General features: G+C 35.6%; 1 protein-coding gene across 3 annotated transcripts in view; it reads right to left on the bottom strand.

Moving 5' to 3' along the window:
- Positions 1-3626, bottom strand: part of LOC106870560 (calcitonin receptor) — a 271896-nt gene that overhangs the window by 51948 nt on the left and 216322 nt on the right. For 2 of the 3 annotated variants that reach the window (XM_052967345.1, XM_052967341.1), the window contains exon 3: positions 133-230. The exons of the other annotated variant lie outside the window; for it this stretch is intronic. In XM_052967345.1, coding sequence (XP_052823305.1) covers positions 133-230 — 98 coding nt within the window. The remainder of the gene's footprint in view (positions 1-132; positions 231-3626) is intronic. 3 annotated transcript variants of the gene reach the window in all.

The raw sequence follows: 3626 nt of genomic DNA, 5'->3' as shown, positions 1-3626 counted from the left end.
GATATATATATATTTATATATATATATATATATATATATATATATATATATGATTAAATAAATATATAATTGATAAATTATTTAGTAATTTATCAGGTTAAGGAAAACAAATTCAATCAGTTTAATACTTACGTGATTAATGAAGCAAGATGTGAAATCGGTCCAGGGAAGATTTGACACAGGATGACGAAACCATGTTGCATTGGGTAAGCATTCTTTAAAAGCAAGCCCTATTTTATTTCAGTAGGTAGTGAAAATTGAAAAAAGGGAGAGAGAGAGAGAAAGAAAGAAAAAATTAATTAATAACAACTCAGTGTAAGGAATATTCTTTTAAGAATAAAGAAATGTATTTTATTAAAAATTCACAATATTGGTTTGTATTTTTTTAGAAAAAGTGGTTCCAATTCGAAGTGGAGAAGAATTTTGTGAAATTTGACATACAGAAGAATTTCTAAAGAACTTAAGTTGCATAAAGCGAAATGATACTCAGGATCGTTTATTAAAAGGTAGTTTACCGTGACCTGTAAATTAATGGTACAAAACGTATTTCCCCTCAGATAGATCTATCTGTAATTATCTGGTTTCTAGACTTAAACCCTCAAATTGTTTTACACTACTACATGGTATGCAGTTGCTCCAATTATTTGGGCTAGGTTTATGATCTGATGACAATTTACTTCCTATCTTCTACAAGTGTCAGGATCTCTGAAAATGGTTATAGGCGCCGCCTCCTAAATAGTAGAGTACAGCCTATCGTCGTCACTCACGAACAAGCGTGGCTTGTAATTATGTACCATGCTTTCACTAATTGCTTTTGGTGTTTATGTAGTCGTGAGCATAGACACCTTCTCGACCCCGTCACCTTTGACCCTGTTATACATTCAAGACGTAAAAACTCGAGGGAGAACTAGATCAGCACTTGTCTGGTAACCATTTACAGCTAAATAGTCTGGAGCAACGTGAAACGAAATATCTTGCTCAAGAACACAACGTGCGGTCTTGACCAAGAATTGACCCCTAGACTTTAAGAACATAAATATAATACTCACTCGCTATAAATCCTTAATAAAAAAATAAAAGTAAATAAAATCATCATGATTGAACATATTTACTATTGTAAATTTTCCTGCTTGCAAGAGGAATCAAAATCCCTGAAGCTAAATTCCTGCTGCAACTTTGTCATTGTAAAAACGGCATAAATTTTTAATCAGTAACTGATCTTTAGGTTTTCATTTATTATGATATGTCATCCTCCAACTGTAGGGATGCAAGGAATTTATTTCCGCGAAAGAATCGCACTCGGTAATTTGAAAGATAACGTGTTCACCAGTGCTGTCACTGTGAATCATTAGTAGTTTGATACATAATTTATTCAACAGGAACAATTACAAAATTGGCATTCTTGTAAGATAAATGACAAAGGTTTTCTACCATATGGTATCAAAAACTTGTAACCGAAAAAATTGAATGAATTGTCAGTAATAGTGAAACAACAGTGAAGGCGCATGTCTCAGTGGTTAGAGCGTCGGGCCCACAATCACGAAATAGTGAGTTCGATTCTCTGATCGAGCTGTGTGTTGTGCTCTTGAGCAAGAGACTTTATTTCACGTTACTCCAGTTCACTCAGCTGTAGAAATGAGTTGTGATGTCTCTGGTGCCAAGCTGTATCGACATTTGCGTTTCCCTTGGAAAACATTGGTGGCATAGAGAGGGGATGTTGGTATGCATGAGCAACTGCTGGTCTTCCAAGAACAACTTTGCCCGGAATTGTGCCTCGGAGAACTTTCTAGGTGTAAAACCATGGTCATTCATGACCGAAGGGGGTCTTTACATTGAAGCAACGGAATAAATGGTCAATTTATAATCCTTTCAAATTCTAATTTCAAATCTCTTTGAGGCATATTAATGCTTTTATAAATTTGCTACTGCTAAAATTAATGCCGGGTAGAAATGTTAAATTTTCTTCTACAAAAATGTTTACACAAAAATGTCTATATGTTTACACAAATAAACATGGTAGACATTTTTGGGAGGCATTAATATTAAACAGTTCTTTAAAGATAAACAAACTGCAGGTTATAATTTCTAATCACTCTTTTATATATAAAAGATAGAATTTTTTTTCTAATGAAATTACTGATAAAGAAATCACTAAAACCTTTATACATGAAAAACTATCGTTAATATAAGCATGAGTTTGTTGACTGAAAGTTAACAAAGACTATGAGCTGATAATTTTGTGAATCTAAAAGCCATAGTGTATTTAAGCCCGCCTGTTGTTTGAAAAGTATGCGATTATTCCTGTATATAAGTTGAAGTGCATGTACACACATGCAAACACACACATGCAAGCACACACACATGTACAAATACATTCACTCTCTCTTTGTCATTCACACACACACGCACGCACGCACACGCACGCACACACACATACACACACACACACACACACACACACACACACACACACACACACACACACACACATGTACAGGCTAGGCCCAAAGCCACACACCAGTATTAAAACCACACACCATTCAGTATATATATATATTGTGCATTACAATAATAATATGTAAATAAAATGTCAAATGCTTTGGTACGTGACTTTTGGCCCACACTGTATATATGTCTGTCTGTGAGTGTGTGTCTGTGTTGAACAGTAAAATGTACTACTACTACTACTACTACTACCACCACCACCACCACCACCGACAGTTCTCCTTTTTAATGTATTTGGTATCGCTGGATCTTTGATTCAACTTCTGACAAAACGACGTAACTCACCTTAACCAATAGCAGCCCAGTTTCTGGTAGCCATCTTTGATTTCTTGCACCTCTCGTCTTTCCGAGCCCGACGAGCTAGGTTTCTGTGAGAAGCCTGGGGCCGAATCAGACTGTTTAAAATAATAATATGTGTAACTCCTATACCGCCCCGAGCTGGCAGAATCATTATCACAACGGGGAAAATTCTTAACGGCATTTCACCCGTCTTTACGTTCTGCGTTCAAATTCCACTGAAATCGACTTTACTTTTCATCATTTCGGAGTCGATAAAAAAACTACTAGTTGATTACTGAGATATATGTTATCGACTTACTCAACTCATCCGAACTTACTAGCCCTGCTGACTGGAATATAATATCCTCCAGTTGCACTTACTTGCTATATTTGTTCTGCTTTGTTTATGTATATTCAAAAGATCGTTCTGTGAGTTTGGTCGGGTGGCATTTTCCTTTTCTTTTTTGTTTTGTTGTTGTCTATTTTACGAAATTCAAATACGTCACACAGCGATAGAAAGGTACGAAAGAGTAGGTGTGGGATAGAGATCGGCGGTGGTTTAAGGTAAAAGATAAAAAAAAAGAGGTTAGACTAGACAGAAAGTATGAAACTGACAAGCCGTAATTGGAAGCTGTTTAAGAAACGGTCTCTTCACGTAGCCGTTCGACCAATTAGATTATTAACACACACACACAGACGCGCGCGCCGCGCGCACACGCACGCACACACACACGTTTCTTAAACAGCTTCCAATTACGTCTTGTCATGTATATATGTATATATATATATATATACATATATATATATATATATATATATATGTATATATGTGTATATATATA

The sequence above is a fragment of the Octopus bimaculoides genome, chromosome 1, assembly GCF_001194135.2.
Source record: "Octopus bimaculoides isolate UCB-OBI-ISO-001 chromosome 1, ASM119413v2, whole genome shotgun sequence".
Lineage (NCBI taxonomy): Eukaryota > Metazoa > Mollusca > Cephalopoda > Octopoda > Octopodidae > Octopus > Octopus bimaculoides.
Note: the sequence above shows the minus strand (reverse complement) of the source record. Positions and strands in the feature narration are given on the sequence as shown.